This window comes from Asparagus officinalis, chromosome 7 (assembly GCF_001876935.1).
Source record: "Asparagus officinalis chromosome 7, Aspof.V1, whole genome shotgun sequence".
Classification (NCBI taxonomy): domain Eukaryota; kingdom Viridiplantae; phylum Streptophyta; class Magnoliopsida; order Asparagales; family Asparagaceae; genus Asparagus; species Asparagus officinalis.
The window spans coordinates 14,874,212-14,890,747 of NC_033800.1; the positions used below are offsets into that span (position 1 = coordinate 14,874,212).

Below are 16,536 nucleotides of genomic sequence, written 5' to 3' on the forward strand. Positions count from 1 at the left end.
TAAAAATAGATTAATTATAATGAGGTACCATGAAGTATAGCGTAATTATATGGGTGATCCTAGAGTTTGTGTATCTATATAAGTAGGCCGAAGATTATTGATTATAATTACACGGAATCGGTCATTTCAGAACTCCGAGGTCGCTCGTGTAGTTAGATCATACTTCAAATAATCTGACTGTTATTTGTCCAAAGAAAACATTACATTACACATATGTAGCAAGTGAGACAGATTATATAGGGCTAAGAAAATAAGAGTGAAATATGATACAATTAAGCAAAAGGTGTCCACCAGATGGTTCCACATCCATTATTCTTCGCCACTACCAACACGCCACAACCCCCTTTCGCTCTCTCTCGATTCTTTTTATTTTCCTTCTTTTTTCCTTCCCTTCAAAGGGAAAGAACAAAAGCAAACAGATAAAAATGGTCTATATATCAAGGAAAAGGCAAAATCTCTTATTTATTTGACAAATATCTTAAGGAGACGTCCCTTACTATTCTAGTTTACTTCAATCACAAGCAATGTTAATATACAATTCATCACCAATGACAGCAAACTGTGATGATAACCGTATGTAAACCTCTAAATATTGAAGGCAAAAAGAACACAGTCTATAATACTCGTATACCTCTAAATCACATACCATATTTATCCACGCTTCACCTGAGTTTATCAAAATAGAGGGTGATTCTCCGCATCCGGTTCTTGAGGAGGAGGTAGGAGAGGAAGCTTTTTCTGCCAGGGAGCTAACAGGTGATGAGGCTCCAACCAAGGTCGGAGCTAAAGAGGTGCCAACCGGATTGGGAGAGGGGCTCGAGTCATGTAAGAGACCCGGAAAGGAGCCGACCATTGGGGATCCGGTTGCTCAGTGGTCAATATAAGTGGCCCTTTACCCATCATATCAACGATATCCACCCTCGTACGTACTTAGGAGGGGATGTGAGTCGTTTTGATGGGCCCTAAGTCCTGCCCTTTCTACGAGGGGGAGTTGGAAGAGTGCCTTTTCATTCCGCGAATAGATGCTAGGGGGTTAGTCCTAGAGCTTCGAGTTGATCACGACAATGCGGTGGTGCTGTTCATTCTTCTTGTTGATGAGGCACTCCTGTATGAGATTCTCATTGCCGGTCTTCACTATGCTTTCCGGAGCTACTTCACCTGGGGGCTCTCTTGGAGTTGAGTCGTTTTGATGACTTGAAATCTATCAGGAACTCTTTTTCAAGCTCCAGGCTAAGACGGAGGCGCAAAAGGAAGCTCGTGAAGTGGCCGAACTGGTGGCTGCTACTAATGATACGAGTTGCCGTGCGAGCACCTTTGATTGCAGAATTATCAAAGGTGAGTTGAGGAGAAAACAGTAAGAACACAAGAATAACTCAGGTTTTGGGCGAAGGAAAATACCTTCTCTAGATTATGAGTATGCAATTTACAATCTCTCACAATCTCACTCTAGAATTGAAGAATAAGCTCTCTAAATCTCAATTACAATCTAATCTCTCTTGATTAAACTCTCTGATTGTTTTAAACCCTAAAACAATCCCTTATATAGGTGTACAAACGATGTTGGCAATCTGGTAAATAACCAAGCCCAAAACCAACAGGAAAACGGGTAAACAGAAACCCAAACGAACCAGGAAAACTCCGATGAGTCGACTCATGACTGTTTTCGTCAAAAGTTGCCTTCATCATTGATTTCATTAGAAACTTCAAACGTTACAAATGAATTCAAATAACGAAAATAAAAATTATAACTTTCTTGAAAATAAACACAAGATCCGTTTATCGTCTCTTGCTTGCGTGGGTCTTTGGCCTGTGACGGGGACGTCGATATCCGTGGACTACCTGGCAATCAGATCTGATCCAGAAAAATCGGGCAGCGAGGAGATCTAGAAGCTTGAAGCTGTTTGCGTCGAAAATTGTTGTATTCATTGTGGTATTCATTACAACTTCGGTCGTTACAATGAAAACAAAAAGATGGTCTTTTTATAAGACTTTTACACAATGAAAACAAAAGTTTACAACTCTCGTCAAAACAAACGCAGAGGACGTTTATCACCCGCTGCTTTGCGTGGGATCTTTGCCTGTGCCGGGGTTTATCCGTGGACCACCTTAGATCTGGATCCGGTTGATGAAAAATTCGGCAGAGCTTCGTCTTCACCGAGGAAGTATTTGATTTGAAGCGCTGAGATCGACCAAGCGAAATCAGGGCTCTTCTCGAGATTAAGACCAAGCCTAATCTCAAGGGACGGACGAACGGGGTTCAGATCCTTCGAAAACTCTCCTTCTTTATGCCGAAGAACTCGCCAAGATCTGTCAACCCTCGCTGAAATTCGTGCTCCTTTGACTCCACAATCCGGCAGCACCTCCTCGTCTTGATAATCAATCGCCCCAGAAAATGGAGGCCTTTGGTTCATATTTATAGGCCTCAAAATGCGGTTATTTGGATAAGAACAAGGGATTTGGCTCTATCTTCAGTCAACAGCAGCCTAACAACGTTTAGGGATGATCTCAAGTCAGTTAAGAACCCCTAAAACCGATAAACCCTGCAAAAAACCAATTTAAAACTGTCAAAACGTGTTTTGGAACTTTAGACTGCGCAACAGGACAATCTGACCCGCGCTCGCGCGGGTCGGATCATTCCGTCCTGCGCCCGACCCGCGCCGCCGCGGGTCGGTTTATTCCGACCCGCGCCGGCGCGGGTCGGATCATTCCGACCCGCGCTTGCGCGGGTCGGATCATTCCGACCCGCACGGGCGCGGGTCGGTTTGGTCCGTCCTGCGCGGCGCGCTGAGTTTCGCTGATTTCTTGTGTTTTACGACTTTTCCGATCTTCCAGGACTTGTAGTTTCTCCCGTTTTACTCATCCGTCGTGTTGACTTGTATGCTCCACGCGAGTTGATTAATGTACGTTGATTAACGCCATCGTGAACTGACTGACGCGCACACTGATTGACATGCACGAGCTGAATGATGCGTGCGTGTTAACTGACTGTTGGGTGCGTTTGTACGCTTTGAGTTGATTAACGCGTGCGGTCCACTTGGTGTTTTCCATTGTGGTGGTTCGTTGTCGTGTCATCAACAGTTTGCCGATTCGCTTCATGCGCTTGTCGGCATTGGATAATCCTCTTTGATTTGGATAACGACGTTCATCACCTTCTCTTTGTCTTGAGCTGTGTGCGGGCACCCATAGGCATTTTTAGACGCCTACAGAAGCGCCTATCTCGGCTAAAGCGAGATATTTGCTCTTCTTAGGATTACCGGCGAAGGGTAATGCTAAGGAACGGACACGGGTGATGCAAATCTGATGAAGACATCTCTTGTGTTGAAGCGCTCGACCACTCTTCACTGCAGCAGGGCTTCGCCAACTCTCCAAAAATCCCAGATCCTCAAAAATGAGGCCTAAGGTTGCTATTTATAGGCAATGGGGGCACCTAGGGTGCCTAGACACCCCTGGGGTGTCTAGGCGTTGGGACACCCCTGGGGTGTCTAGGCCAGGCCTAGACACCCCTGGGGTGTCTTGGCTTTGCCTAGACACCCCTGGGGTGTTTCGACTTTCCCGAGACACCCCGGGTGTCCCAGTTCAGCCTGAGACGCTCCGTTGCGTATGTTTGATTGTTTCCGTCGTAAATTCTTCGTCCGAACTCGGATTTGAATGATTCCAAGTGCGTTGGAAGCTTGACGAAGAGTTACATCTGCTCCGATGGTTGGATTATCTGTAGAGTGATCGAGATATGAAGGGCATTGTTCTTTTTGTGAACATCGCAGGGTTCCCGATTGGCCCGTGCCTTCATTATTCCGAAATCCTATCAGCTCACGTAGTTCGTCGATTCACTTCAGTCGTTCATCGACGTCAATTGAACTCCTGTGAACCAGATGGTGACGTTCATTGTCGTTCCTTAACACTGAGCTATTCGTGGAGACCTATAGGCAATTTTCGATGCCTACAATGACACATATGAGTCGACTCATAACTGATGAGTCGACTGGTCAGAGACTTTTGCTAATAGGGCTTGATTTCTTGAGTCGACTCAAAACTGCATATGAGTCGACTCATGACTGATGAGTCGACTCATAAACTGATGAGTCGACCGAGCAGAAACTTTTGACAAAACGGCTGGGTTTCGTGAGTCGACTCATGACAGGCATGAGTCGACTCAACCTGATGAGTCGACTCATGTACATGTATGAGTCGACTCACAGGCTAAAATCTGGATACTTTGACTCTTCGATTCTCTGCCTCGTTCCTCGCTCCAACCTGCGTTCCCTTGTACTGTTTGACACCTCTATTTTCATGTTATCATGAGAATCATCTATCCTTAAGCTCCCATGAGGATCGCTAAGTTCCGAAGAGAAGATACACCCGTATCAACTAAAGGCAGCAAGCTCGATGAGCTCAAGAGGGGACAAGCCGTAATGGAGCGAGAGATGATCTGTAAAGATGAGAAGCTGAAGGTGGCTGTGGCTGGTGCTCAACGTCATGAAGCACAGCTAGCACAGGCCCATGATGAGGTGGAGAGCCTTAAGGAGGATGTTGACCATGCTCATCACGAGACACAGCTACTACCGGTGTGCATTGTTGGCGTTGGGGAAATAGTTTTCCTAACCCACTCTTCTTACCTTCACTGTTGGTGTTCACTTTTCTCCGAGAGGAACGATAGGTGATGGAGGAAGTTTAGCGAATAGATGCGGCCGAGATTGGTGGATTTTTGTTGGTCAATTTATCCGACATAGTTGGAGCTGATCGCTTTTCCATGATTTGGAATTCAAAAGGTGAAGATGAGGCCTCACGGCGAGTGTCAAACTGTATATGTTAAATTCTTCTATTCAATTTTTGTTTATCTAATCTTGTTTATGACATATATATTGTATGTTAAATATTTTGGTCATCTTTCTCCTGTGTTAGGACTTGTGATATTTCTGATTATCAATGTGTTTTTGGGTCTATTTGCAATCAAATATGCCATAATGTCTAACAAAATAATTGCGATAGAATTTTCAGACTCCCAAGTCTCCATACACGTTGTAGAGTAGAGACCTAATTTCTATCCAAAGTTGAACGGCCAACATTCTTTTCATAGCTAGCCTTCTTTCAGTACAATGTAACTTCCATGGTCCTCTATTGTGCTATATAATTGATTACAAAACTACGTCCAAATTCCAATCCAGGACTCCCAAGTCTTGAAGTCTTTTTTTTTATTCTCTTTCCACGCCCTTCATTATTCTTTGAATTATAAAGAAAAAAGACATGTCCCCTAAGTCTTCAAAGTCATGCAAGACTTGGTATGTGCACAAGTCTTACTACCACAACACTTCAAAATCATCGCCTGTTAAACTCTTCTTCCTTTCAAGTCCTTTTTTTTCCAATTTTTATTTTATTTATTTATTGTTTTTTGCCCTCTCAAGTCCTCCTTTTCTTTCTTTGTTTTTTTTGGGTGTCCGTTTGTATGATGCATGCATTTTTAGCATCAAACTTTAGAAATTTTCCAATGAGTTACAGGAAACTTGTCCTCGGCTTTCTCTTTCTATTACTCCTCTTGTTTTCATTTCTATATATATGTGACTGGTGACAAATAGGTGATAATACCTTCGACATCACTATATATGCTTTTTCAATAAGCTAGACAGGTAGATAGAACCTTTTTAGGGTCTAAAATCGATCTAGTACTTCTGTATTGAAAATGTTCACTGTAGAGCGAGGAGACAAATATCAACTTCGACATGATCCTATCAGATTAAAGTTTTAATATGAGCTTGAATCCCACTAATATCATGTCTGCACTACTTGGCTCTCTAGTAAAAATTGATTTGTCAAAATCAAGATTGGGCCTTGTCTAATACTTCAGAAACCTATGTCAATTTATGATAATATAGCAAGTTCAAAAGATTTTTCTGTAAGCGGCTGTTTGGTTCGTTGCCCATATATTGGGAAATACAATTCCATGGAAAGAAATCCAAGTTTGGGGTTTTCAAACTTTTCCAAAAAATATATTGTTTGGATTTGGTTCACACATAAAACGTGGTGGTAAATCAATGTATGCACTCTTCTTATTTTTGGTTGGTATGGAAAAAAACGAAAAACTTTTATTGATTAGACATTTTTCACTTTTCTTGTGTTTCGTTGGTATTGAAGTGTGTAGGAAAAAGCGTATACGGTCATCATGGTAAGTTTACCCTCACTAAAGACAAATTTATTTGTGATCGTTATGGGAGGTAATCTTACCAAAATAAAAAGTGCGCTCATTATAAATATCTGTTTGACATAAAAAATCATATGAAACCTGGAATAACATGATTCTATTGGTATGAACTGCGTACCTGATTTGACATTAAATATACCTGTTTGACATGGAAAAATCACACGAAACCTATTTGATATGAAAAAACTAAACGAAACCAGTAATAACCTGATTATTCATAATTTTATGAAATATGTACTTGAATTAGCGAAAAATTCTTATGAAACTTGTAAAACAATATATAAACAACCTGATTAGTCATAAATATGTATATGACATGGCAAATCGCATCAAACCTGAAAATACCAAACATCTACGTAATGGAGACCGTGTAGTTGAGTCAACTATCAGAAACAAAACCAGTTAGGTTTCAAAGCCATGAACGCTTCAAAACCATGGGAAATACCGGTAGAAATTTATTGATCCAAATAAATATTGTCAGATGCAACCTCCAACCACCAAGTTAACGTACCAGTCCATATACATCTATAAAATGCAATGTTTGCATACCAAATTCTAACAAAAAAAAATATGAGTAAGAAAAGTAAAAATATTGGTGAATCTTTATCTGCACCATCATCAAAGGTAAGAATATTTAAAAAAAATTGATAAACAATGGAGCTGGTTATTTTAATGTCAATTTACTATGTTTTTTTTATCAGCGTGGAAGGATTACTGGACATAAACAAACCTTTGAAGAATGGATTGCCTATACGGATGCAGATCGAGAGCAAGATGAAATGTGGGATATCATGGAATTAGCAGAAATTATGCTAAGAGCTAATGCTGTAAAAGTTATAGAACGAAATAAAAATAGGAAGTGTCCTTACTGCAAAGATGGACCCAACACTTTTTGCAACAAAAATGAACTCCTAACACACGCCCATGAAGTAGGTTACAATGAAGTTTCCAATCTGAGTAAGGAATGTATTGGAGAGCATCATGGTCTAGAAATTTATTTAAAATCGCTAAAATGAAAGCCTGGATATGTACTACTTTGTTATTATCGGGTACTACTTTGATAATTTATGCATGTTGATGAACTTTATGCGCAAAAAATCATTTGAAAATATTTCTTGACATCACATAAAATAAACCAGCCACATGTATATGCAAATTATGGCTAAGGGCTTAGAAATTGGTCAATATCATCATTGTTAGCCATCCAGTGCAATATCAATAGATATTGTAGGTTGCTAATCTCAAAAAATTTGACAATCATCATAGCCTAAAAGTAAAAAAAAATCACATTATGATCTCAAGGCTTGGTAGACACTATGTAAGCATGCAACCTCATGAATAAATAAAGATATGCATATGTCAAAAAACAACATAAGAACAAGTATTGTGCATAGCTTCAGAAATAGTCTCCAAGTAATACTTAACCAATCCATAAGCTTAAATCCAATATCGTCTATATATCACAAATGCCCAAGCAATGTCAGAAGCAGACAGGAAGCATATCAAACGAAAGGATGCATGGTTACTGCAGAAAAAGCCAAGACATTATCTAGAAATCTAAAGAGCATCCACAATGCAATTAGCTATAATAAATGTATAGTCATACTAAGCACATGTTCCTGCACGTACAACTTTGAGAATATCAGATTCCACACAGTAAGAGTGCATTAACAGCATGTAAGCGAACAATTAGAAAGCAAGCATATTAACAGATAGGATCAAGTACTTAGGGCATCTCCAACCCTTTGCCTCAAAATGGTGCAAATTTTGCACTAAAATGGTGCAAAAGTCACATCTAACAGTAATTCATCTCCAACCCATTGCACCATTTTTTGCACCAAAAAGGAATATTCTCAGTATCTTTCTTTTTATCTATTTTTATATGATTATTTTTTATTCCCTATATTTTTAACTATTTCAACAATTAACCTCACATATCAAATTTTATTTTTTCACATATTTTCCAAACAAAATGATTTATTATTTAAAAAATTAAACTAATAAAACAATAAAATATTATTTTATTAATTAAAATAACTTGATTGCTAAAATATTATATTTTTATTATTGATATTGCCAAAATATTACATTCAAGAACACAACAGAAAATAAAATTTACAAATTTAGTATGCACTTAACTATCTGAATTAGTGTATTCCTCCCATAGATGATCTATCAATGCATTACGAAGCGCAATATGGGCATCTTTATCCTTGATTTTTCCGTAACGTGCAATAAATTGAGTAAATCTTGTAGTTTCATCTGCTACCATATCAACTTCTGGTGTTGGTGCTTCCCTCACTTCTTGAATTAGTGCATAAAGATCACGTTCATCCTCGATTATCATATTATGCATAATAATGCATGCAGTCATTATGTCATATAATACATGTTTTTTCCAAAAACGTGCTGATCCTGCCACGATTGCAAATCGTGATTGGAGAACTCTGAACGCACGTTCTATATCTTTTCTACATGCTTCCTGTTTCATGGCAAAATATTTTTTCTTCCTACCTTGTGGCTGTTGGATTGTTTGTACAATAGTAGCCCATTTCGGATATATACCATCAGCTAAATAATAACCCATATTATACTCTTTTCCTTGAATAACATAGTGAGCGGGAGGAGCAATACCTTGAGCTAGGTTAGAGAAAAGATTAGATGACTCCAGCACATTGATATCATTATTGGTACCTGGCATACCAAAATATGCGTGCCATATCCAAAGATCATAATCTGCCACAGCTTCGAGGATAATAGTTGGTGACCCACTACGTCCTGTGTATTGCCCAGACCATGCTGTTGGAAAATTTTTCTATTTCCAATGCATACAATCAAGACTTCCTAACATTCCTGGAAAACCACGTTTTTTTCCAATATAGAGTAGCCTAGCAATATCGTTAGCGTTAGGTGTTCGTAGATACCGCTCTGCGAATATTTCCACCATAGCACGACAAAATTTTGTCATACTTTCAATTGCTGTTGACTCACCTATTTTAACGTATTCGTCCGTAGCACCAGCTGGTAGACCGTATGCCAACATGTGAAAAACAGCTGTTACTTTCTGTAACGGTGATAATCCCATTCTACCAAGTCCATCACTTCGTTGTTGGAAGTAATAGTCATGATCTTTCACTGCATCAACAATACGAAGGAACAAACTTCTTGACATCCGATATCGACGACGAAACATATCTTCTCCAAAACGTGGATTATCGGCAAAGTAATCTATGACCAAATTCTGATGCGCATTTTCTCGATCGCGGTTGATCACTGCATGACCAGGAATCGAGCCACCATGGATCGGTTGTAGTTTTGTTGACGTAAATTGTTAGCGATGATCATGTTGTTGTTGATGTACTCATAAATTACTTTTTCGGTTTCATCAATCTCTACAATGATATTGGACAGAAAATTATCATCATCCGAAGATGAAGATGATGATAAATATGATGGGCCTCCAACATCGAAATTCATTTTTGGAGTAAGAAAAGAATGACTGAAGTATACAGAAATGGAGAATAATAATTTTAACACAACAACGAGTAATTGTGTGGATGTACCTAATCTAGTATGCTATTTATAAAACTTTGCTTAGCTGTATACATTGAACAATGTGTAAAGTTGAGCTGATTTTAGGAAATGCTTTCCAGCTGTTATCAATTTGTCACAAAATTCAAATTTGCTTTTAGCTGTATACGTTGGACAATGTATAAAGCTGACCTGATTTTAAAAATTGATTCCCACTCGTACAAAGCTTTCACACAATTCAAGGAGAGCTGAGCTGTGTATACGTTGGACAATGTGTAAAGCTGACCAGTTTTTCAAAAATTGATTCCCACCGACAACGTTGGATAATGTGTAAAGCTGATCAGTTTGTACAAAATGATTCAATTTCAAATGTTGACCACCGACAAATTCAAATTCAAATTCAAATTCAAACAAATTTGGATTGGCTATAAATAACATTCATGAATTCTACTTCAAACCACCCAATTCGAAGTATTTCTTCAAAGTATTTATAATCTCCAAACCAACCGCCTTTTACAAAAAAATGTCTGTTCGATCATCTGGATACACGGTTACTGAAGATGTGCTCATTTGTCAAGTATTCTTGGATATTTCTCAAGACCCTATTATCGGTAGAAACCAGTCTCGAGATGCATTTTGGTCTCGTGTGGAGGACAAATACAATGAACTTCGAGATCAGCATTTTGAGATGCGTGTGAGCCGACGTTCTCGAATGGAAATCATAAGTAATGAAGTAAGGAAATTGAATGCGTGCTTGAGACAAGTAGAGAATCTGAATCCAAGTGGTGCTTCAGATGAAGATATTGTAAGTATTCTATTAATTATCGTTTGAATTTTATTATTATTGTTGAAATACATAACTTGATGTTCACTATAATTTACAGTTAGTTCGAGCAAAGATGTTATTTATGCAAGAACCGAAGTACAAAAAAGGTTTCAAATTTGATCATGTCTGGAATATGGTTAAAAATTTCAAAAAATTCAAAGATGATGTCCCCACAGCAAGACAAGTTGGTCGAAGACAATCCCAAAGTGTGAACTTCGACTCGTCACAATCAGATAATCCCACTCCGGAATCTCCTATATCAACATCTCCTAGACTATCATCATTTACTCCATCTGAACGACCTATTGGGGTAAAAAAAGCTAAATTGAAAAGGAAAAATGATGATCATGAGTCAAGTGTAGTGGACTCCATCGAGACCTCCAACAATCGACTTATAGACAGGTTAGACAAGGCGAGCTTGGACAGGCAAGAAGCATTTGATATCGAACGAGAAAAGATAGCCATGAAAAAAGATAGAGATGAATGGAAAATTATAATGAAAGATTTGAATTCCATTGCTGATCCAAACGTGCGTGAGTACGTTCGAGCTCAACAGATTAAAATAATACAAAAAAGAAATCAACAAGAACAAGGGTCTGCTTCTAATTTTGGCAATTATTTCAATGATATTGGACACTCTGGCCCCGATCTACCAGATTATTGAGAGTTGCTTGTCCATCTTAAGTAACGTCACCATGTTTAGTTTGTATTTTATGTTTTATTTTAATGAAGTTTTATATTATGTGTGTCAGTTTTTATATGTTATGTATTTCAGATATGTAATTTATATTTGAATTATGTATTATGATTGCTCTTTAATGAAGTTTTATATTATGTATGTCTAGATTTTAATATTATAATTAATAATAATGTCTGTTAAATTTTAGCATTTTTTTAATTTAAAAAAACCATAATTTATTTTGTCCACATTATACAATTGGGGTGAAATTATAAAATTTAAATATTATTAGGGTTGTTTTATATATTTAATGAAACAATTGGGGACAAATTGTAAATATATAAAAGTATGAGGTTTAAAAAAAATTGAAAAATAAAAAAATAAAAAAAAAACAGTAATGGGGGATGAACAGTGCGACGCCAAATATAGCGTCGCGCTGTTCATCCCCGTCAAAATGCGGCAACAAATGCCGCTCGATTGGAGCTCCCACGCAGCGGCATTTTCACTTTTCGCCTCAAAATGCCGCTGCGTTGGAGATGGTCTAAGTCAATCTTTGGTCTTGTTGAGAGTAAAAGTCTTCTAATTCTAGTATTGTACGAATAATGTCAATAAGTGACTGATCGATTGGTCTAAAATCCCAGACCTGCAAGACCTCATAGCAAGACCTCATACAAATGTCCGTATAACATGGAAAAAAATGAAGCAAGGATTGGTCTAAAATCCCAGACCTGCAAGACATCATAGCACAAACTGAAGTACGCAAGTGTGTTTATGTGTGTGTGTGGAGGAACTTGGTACTAAGCAGAAGTTTTTGTGCAAATGTGTCATCTCAATACAAAGCATTGTATTTGTCCTCGACTTTTGCACCAAGTTCATTGACTTTTTACAATTACAGTTGTAGAAAATACAATCGTGAACAGGTACAATTACAGTTGTAGAAAATACAATCGTGAAGTATAAAATATAAAAGTAAAAATTTAAACATTGCTAAATGCTAATTGGACTTTGTAAGAAAAATGATTTTATGTATAAGATCTGTTTAGGATCTACATATATTTATAGCAATTTTGGATAAAAATGATCAATTACAGAGTAAAGGATATAAACATAATGTTAGACAGACGTATCAGATTAAATTTAAGGTCAGATTAAATCTCATCTCACGTCTTCGAGTTGACTCTTCAAAACATTTGATTTGTAAAACTAAGATTAAAAATAACACTTTAATACCTCATAGTTTCACTTTGTTCTTACATATTCTCACTTGCTTTTCACGGTATTTATATAGTCTGAGTTGTTTAAAAATTGACACATAAACATCCTATATTTTGCAGGCTTGAACAACTTCACATTAATTTTCCTATATGGCACTCACATACTTGTTGATTCAAAGTGTCATACGAAAATATACATGTGAAATTTTTTAGATCGCATAATAGGGGATATCAAAGTACTAATTTTAAGCTAGTATAAACGCTGCGAAAAACATATGAGGCTATATATAAAGTGTGGAATGAGTTGAACTATAAGGTATTGAAATGCTAATTTAGCCCCAAAAAAAATGACACGAACGATACTTTTAGTTTGATATCTGATGATGTACTTCCCCCAAAATAATAATAATACTCTATTTCTCTCTTGTGCTTTTCCGCCAAAAATGTAAAATTTCAACATACGACTTCCACTCCGTTGGAGTCTTCTTTCAACATCCAAAATCACACACGAAAGAAAATCAAAAAAAAAAAAAACCACACACGAAAGTCTTCGCCATAATTGCATAATTAACAATCAATTAATGAGCTTTAATCAAAACCCCGCCACCTAAAAAGTCTTCAACCCACCAAATATTCCCAACATCACAATCACCCTCCTCCCTCTATTGCCTGCTTCCGCGCACCGCCCTCCCTCTATGTACTCTTCCCTCCGATGAGTTCCCGTCACCGCCCCCTCCTCCCCCTCCTCCACCGGTAACTCTACCGACCCCTCTCAATGCTCCTCCCTCCTAAACCTGAAACGATCCTTCACCTCTGCAGACCTCGGCACGTGGCAGCCAGACACGGACTGCTGCGGGTGGGACGGCGTCCTCTGCGACCCAGTCTCGGGCCTGGTCACCGCCCTCGACTTAAGCCACCGCGTCATCGCCGGTAAGCTCACCGCCGGTCTCTTTAATATCACCTCCCTTCGAAAGCTCGACCTTGCGTATAATGTGTTTGATGAAATTCCTATTCCAAATGAAATTGGGTCGCTTTTAAATTTGACCCATCTTAATTTATCAAATGCTGGGTTTTCTGGGCAAGTGCCCGTTGGGATTGTGAAGTTGACGAACTTGGTGTCGCTTGATTTGTCGACGATTTCCTTGGTTCAGAGTTCTCTTAGTCTTGTGAATCCTAATCTTGGAACTTTGATTGGGAATTCGAGTGAGTTGAGAGAGTTGTATCTTGATAGTGTAAACATTTCGGCAAATGGGCATCGGTGGGGCGCAGCGGTGGCGAAATCTACTCCGAAACTGACAGCTTTGAGCTTGACGAGCTGTTCGATCACTGGGCCTATTGATTCTTCACTCTCGAAGTTGAGCAAGTTGTCGGTGGTTCGATTGGATCAGAATGAGTTGAATTGCAGTGTGCCTGATTTCTTCGGAAAGTTGTCTTCTTTGAGTGTGGTTAGTCTCAGTTTTTGTGGGCTTACTGGATTTTTCCCAAAGGATGTGTTTGTCTTGAAGAACTTGACAAATATTGACTTGTCAAATAATCTGATGCTTTCTGGGTCATTGCCAGATTTCTTTAATGACAGTAGGTTGAATAGTTTGGTGCTATCCGGGTCGAATTTTTCTGGGTATTTGCCGAATTCTATAGGGAAGCTGAAATCTCTGACAAGAATGGATCTTTTCAATTGTCAATTTTCAGGAGTCGTACCCTTTTCAGTAGGCAACTTAAGCCAAGTTGTTTATTTGGACCTTTCAATCAATAATTTCACCGGTCCAATCCCTTCTTCTATGCCACCAAGAGTGTCTGAGCTGATACTTTCAAACAATAGGATGACTGGTCCGATCCCTTCATCTATTGGAAAGCTTGAGCATGCAGTGAAGATTGATTTTTGTAATAATTTTCTTTCTGGGGAAAATCCGGACGTCTCTATTTGCTCTCGCATTGTTACAAGAAGTGCAATTGAGTCTGAACCAACTTTTAGAAGTTGAAGAATAAAAAATGGATCACCTGGCTTGGCAACTGTGGATTTGAGCAATAATATATTGCTAGGAGAGATTCCAAGGTCAGTCTTTCAGCTCTCGGCGCTTAAAGTTTTTACCATCGCATCGAAATAACTTTAGCGGGACAGTTGACGTTGATTGGTTTACTGCTCTTAGTAACCTCTCGAGTCTGGATCTATCAAATAATAGGATTTCGGTAGAGGATAAGGGTGGTAATGCTTCTATCCCCAAACTTGGCGCGTTGATGTTAGCTACTTGCAATTTGAAGAGGGTTCCAAGTTTCTCAATGCATCAAGATCAGATGGGTATCCTAGACCTCTCAAACAATAAAATTCATGGTGCAGTACCCGATTGGATATGGAATATTGGGAACAATAGTCTGATATATTTAAACCAGTCTTTCCAACATGTTCACCTCTGTTGAAGGTCCTCTTCCAAATTTCAAAAAGAATACAGCAATAACTCTTGATCTCCATTCAAATTTGCTCAAAGGGCCTATTCCACTTCCCCCAACAAGTATCATCATTGTTGATTACTCGAACAACAGCTTCTCGTCTTTTATTCCACCGAAACTCACCTCCTACCTTAATTTTACCATTTTCTTTTCACTTGCTCACAATAATGTAACGGGAGAGACTCCACCATCAATTTGTAATGCAATCAATCTCGTAGTCCTTGATTTCTCTGACAACGGTTTGAATGGTTTGTGTCCTCCGTGTCTTTTGGAAAGTTATAATGAACTCCGAGTGCTAAACTTAGGAGGAAACCAGCTTCGAGGAACTATTCCCTGGAACATCAGTGAAGGATGTGGGTTAAGAACAATAAATTTCAATGACAATCATTTGGAAGGGAATGTACCTAAATTAGTGACCAGATGCAGTGAGCTCGAGGTTCTTGATCTTGGAAGCAATCACATAAGTGGTCTTTCCCCTTTTGGCTGGGGAGCATTTGTTCTCTTCGAGTTCTAGTTCTGAGATCAAATGAACTCCATGGCTATGTTGGTTCTCCTCCAGAGACTCATTCAAATAACAATACCTTCTCAATGCTTCAAATCTTTGATATTTCCTCTAATTACTTCAACGGCACTCTTCCCTTGGATTTCTTCAAGAAATTGAAGGCAATGATGCATTCAGATTCTAATCTCTCAACTCTGCGATTTGAATACAAGAAATCGTCTCCCTCCTGCTACCAGAACGCAGTTACAGTTAAAAGCGAAGGGTTGGTCATGACACTAGTAAGGTTATTGGCAAAGGTATTTATGTCTCTCTATTTCTCTAATAATCACTTTGAAGGTAATATCCCTGCGGTGATTGGTCAGCTCCAAGGACTTCATGCACTAAACCTTTCGTACAATTCGTTTATAGGAAAGGTCCCCGCATCAGTAGGAAACTTGAAACAATTGGAGTCGTTGGGCCTCTCGACTAACAGTCTCTATGGTGAGATTCCTCAAGAAATGACGTCTCTCACATGCCTCTCTTACTTGAATCTCTCCCACAACTATTTTTCTGAACAAATTCCTCAAAGCAATCAGTTCTCTACATTTCCGAACACTTCTTTTTGGAGGAAATCAGTGGTTACGTGGGAGCCCGTTATCGAAGAAATGCAGCGGAGGGAGGGGAAATGGGACTGATACGCTGAAGCATTCTAAGTCTAGCAATTCGGTGGCGAGCTATGTGATTGGATTGGCATTGTGTGTTGGTGGAGGATTTGGAGTGGGGATTGCTTGTGCTACAAAATTTGAAGCAATGGAAAAAGTGAAATGCTAATCTTCGATAAATAAGATACAAAATGTTGCGAGTGATGAATGCATCTTGAGTATTGCAACTAAATGTCTTTGTTGAAAGTTTTTTTGGAAAAATTCTTGATTATATTGATTTGCTTTGTGCGGTGCATAAATTTGTATCTGCTGATGTTTGAAGGAGGGTATAGGTCAAGCGAGAGTGTTCTTTTATTTAAGGCTAAATAGCACTTACTGCATGTTTGGCTATTACTTATTTTTTGAGTACTTGTAAGTTACTTAATACTTATTCTCAAACTCCTTATAAATATATAAGAAAATAAGGAAATTGTTTGGTAAACCCCTTGACTTATTAGAATATAAA

At 38.6% G+C, this 16,536-nt stretch overlaps 2 protein-coding genes across 2 annotated transcripts; one reads left to right on the top strand and one right to left on the bottom strand.

The window, feature by feature from the left end:
- Nucleotides 8,328–9,365, bottom strand: LOC109846722. The gene is made up of 2 exons (XM_020415967.1): nt 9,026–9,365; nt 8,328–8,887 (listed from the first exon to the last, which is right to left on the bottom strand). The coding sequence occupies exons 1-2, from the start codon at nt 9,363–9,365 to the stop codon at nt 8,328–8,330; spliced, it is 900 nt and encodes a 299-aa protein (XP_020271556.1).
- Nucleotides 11,627–16,235, top strand: LOC109846723 (receptor-like protein 12). Its single transcript, XM_020415968.1, has 4 exons — nt 11,627–11,768; nt 13,161–14,416; nt 14,484–14,855; nt 15,336–16,235. Exons 1-4 carry the CDS (start codon nt 11,627–11,629, stop codon nt 16,062–16,064), a joined length of 2,499 nt encoding a protein of 832 aa, XP_020271557.1. The 3' UTR covers nt 16,065–16,235.

Bases quoted from the DNA above. Each gene is read 5' to 3' on its own strand.
- LOC109846723 (XM_020415968.1), top strand. From the start codon at position 11,627: ATGGGGGATGAACAGTGCGACGCCAAATATAGCGTCGCGCTGTTCATC. The intron at 11,769-13,160 runs GTCTAAGTCAAT...CCCTCCGATGAG, and splicing joins ATGCCGCTGCGTTGGAGATG to TTCCCGTCACCGCCCCCTCC. The intron at 14,856-15,335 runs TGAAGGTCCTCT...GGTTCTTGATCT, and splicing joins TCCAACATGTTCACCTCTGT to TGGAAGCAATCACATAAGTG.
- LOC109846722 (XM_020415967.1), bottom strand. From the start codon at position 9,365: ATGTCAAGAAGTTTGTTCCTTCGTATTGTTGATGCAGTGAAAGATCAT. The intron at 8,888-9,025 runs GTATGCATTGGA...TTGGTATGCCAG, and splicing joins AATGTTAGGAAGTCTTGATT to GTACCAATAATGATATCAAT.